Here is a 2,701-nt window from a genome sequence, read left to right as displayed (position 1 = left end):
GCGTGGGCTATTCTTTGCCCTTAGTTCTGAACTTCAATTAAGATAATAAAATTTCAGACCTACTCCTTCCCTCGCCATTTAGGGTGGCCGGAGAAAGTTAGAAAAAAAAAAGAAAAACTAATATATAAAGTTCAGACATGGATGGCCGGAGGAAATAAGGAATAAAATATATGAAGTTGAGCACATGAAATGCATGGATATCATGAAAGTCATATGGAAGGGTGGAAAGTATATTCCCAATGTGCAACAAATATTGGAAAGTGAGGACCGGGTACTCTCTATAAATATAACATAGGCATGCTCAAAAGCAGAGAGGAATTCACAGCAATCTCCAGACGTTCATATATCATTTTATGGTGTGAAAATCAGCAATCATGGGTCGCAATACCACAGAAATTGGCTTGATGTCACCTTTTCAGCTCGGCCCATTCAATTTATCACACAGGTATGGATAATGTGATATATTCACTGTGTATGTTATAACTTTCACAGACAGATAATATTTTAGGAGAACGTTTATGGACGGAATAACGATGGTAATCATGTTTTGCAGAGTTGTGCTGGCTCCAATGACAAGATGCCGAGCAATAAATCACGTTCCTCAGCCTGCCCATGTTAAGTTTTATTCACAGAGAACCACTCCCGGAGGGTTGCTCATCACTGAAGCTGCTTCTGTTGGAGAAACCGGATTTGGGTACACTCTATTTCTAAAGTTTCATCAACAATAACTTTGTTAATATAAATATACTGCAAGGCAATCTGATAGTTTGTTTTGGCAGGTTTCCCAATTCACCAGGAATTTTTACCAATGAACAAATAAACGCCTGGAAACGAGTTGTTTACGCGGTACATATGAAGGGCGGCATAATTTTCTGTCAACTCTGGCACGTCGGGCGGGCATCGCATATGGGTGAATTCTTCTTCTTAGACTCGTATTCATTATGTGCTCCAAACATCCTTTCTTTTTCGTTGCAAGCACAACTAAATGATAATTACTTTCAGTGAATCATTTTCTCAACTAATTAATCCCAAATATGTTTGTTTGATATACAGTTTACCAACCCAAAGGAGATTTACCCGTTTCGTCGACGAGCAAGAAGATTTCAGATGAGTGGAAAATAAATATGTCGGATGGAACGTTAGGAAATTATTCAAACCCTAGAGCGCTTGAGGCCTCAGAGATACCGCTTTTCGTCCAACAGTTCCGTCAGGGCGCTAGAAATGCCATGGCTGCAGGTAATTAAGTAACCCCAACAATTTAACCCTTGAATTCGCATAAAGGGAATGATAGAACAACTCTCAGTCGATTATTATCAATTCTCGCAGGTTTCGACGGGGTTGAGGTCCACGCCGGCCATGGCTATCTAATCGACCAATTCATGAAAGACGGCATTAACGACCGGCGCGACAAGTATGGCGGCCCACTGGAAAACCGGTGCCGTTTTGCATTAGAAATCCTGTGGAACGTGATGGAAGAGATTGGGGCCGAGAGAACGGCCATCAGAATTTCTCCCGTTGTAGATCACTTGGACGCCACAGACTCAGACCCCGTTGGCCTAGGACTCTATTTAGTACATCAATTTAACCTCATGGCAACCCGACATGGCCGAGGGCTTTCTTATTTGCATCTCACGCAGCCTCGTTACAGTGCAGTAAGTAAACAGAATAGAAATCAAAAGGAAATTTCGAAGTTCCATAATTTCCATTCCCTGGTGAGACAGGCCTACAAAGGCACGCTTATGGGCACGGGGGGTTATACCAGAGACTCTGGAATGGCTGCAGTGAGTAGCGGAGAAGCTGACCTTATTTCTTATGGTCGTCTTTTCATTTCGAACCCCGATCTTCCGCTCAGATTCGCTCTGGGAACGCGGAGGTTGAACAAGTACGATAGATCCACCTTCTATACTTCGGATCAGGTTTTGGGATATACAGATTACCGTTTTCTTCATGATCGCAGTGAAGATGAAAATGTGGCTTCAACATACGGTACACTAAGATCTGCTCTGTGATACCGCAAGGCACATTCATATTTATCTTCATTGTTTTGGCACTGTCAGACAAAGAACACGAAAAATGAATATCAGGCAATAGAAGGATTCCTAAACCTGGTTGAAGACAACCTAAAATGTATGGTAAGGCCTCGTTATTTGTTTGATGGTCCTAAAGTGATCACTATGTGGATTTTTATATTATCATATCTGTCCTTGCAAAACATTTGCATTATTGTACACATTTGCATTATTGTACTGTGACCTTTAAGGAGCACTCTGCAGTTCCACATAGGTTTTAATAATATAATGTGGTTTTAAATAATCCATTAATATGGACATATATGTTGTAATTTTTTTTTTTATTTTAATTATTTTGTATTTATCATTTATGGTATAATATATTATTTATTTTTAATTATTTTGTATTTATTATTTATTATATATTTTATTTAATGTTTAAGGTAGGATGACTATGATAAAGGTTTAAAAGGTTTTTCAACATTTTTCATATTCTCAATTTTTTTCTAGTGTGGAGTAACATTTTGGGTCTCTATTTTTATAAAAATATCTTAATTATTCATTAACCATGTCTACCACTTTGCATAGGTAAATCAATTATAATAATCTCTAACTATATAGGAAGCTACTCATATACAATGTTTTATTGTAACTCTGTGCAATAAGTGAGTCTCCAACACTCAACTATCATT

The 2,701-nt window shown here is 38.5% G+C and overlaps 1 protein-coding gene across 1 annotated transcript; it reads left to right on the top strand.

Moving 5' to 3' along the window:
- The first annotated feature begins 314 nt into the window (after positions 1–314).
- Positions 315–2,273, top strand: LOC149146451 (12-oxophytodienoate reductase 7-like). The gene is made up of 5 exons (XM_089448249.1): positions 315–445; positions 554–694; positions 780–910; positions 1,054–1,236; positions 1,327–2,273. Exons 1-5 carry the CDS (start codon positions 375–377, stop codon positions 2,007–2,009), a joined length of 1,209 nt encoding a protein of 402 aa, XP_089304375.1. The 5' UTR covers positions 315–374; the 3' UTR covers positions 2,010–2,273.
- The last annotated feature ends 428 nt before the right edge of the window (positions 2,274–2,701 follow it).

The sequence above is a fragment of the Pinus tabuliformis genome, chromosome X (genome assembly GCF_031772625.1).
Source record: "Pinus tabuliformis cultivar Carrire ecotype Pingquan chromosome X, CPIR1, whole genome shotgun sequence".
Lineage (NCBI taxonomy): Eukaryota > Viridiplantae > Streptophyta > Pinopsida > Pinales > Pinaceae > Pinus > Pinus tabuliformis.
This window is presented reverse-complemented; position numbering and strand designations above follow the sequence as displayed.

Bases quoted from the DNA above. Each gene is read 5' to 3' on its own strand.
- LOC149146451 (XM_089448249.1), top strand. From the start codon at position 375: ATGGGTCGCAATACCACAGAAATTGGCTTGATGTCACCTTTTCAGCTC. The intron at 695-779 runs GTACACTCTATT...TTGTTTTGGCAG, and splicing joins GTTGGAGAAACCGGATTTGG to GTTTCCCAATTCACCAGGAA. The intron at 911-1,053 runs GTGAATTCTTCT...TTTGATATACAG, and splicing joins CGGGCGGGCATCGCATATGG to TTTACCAACCCAAAGGAGAT.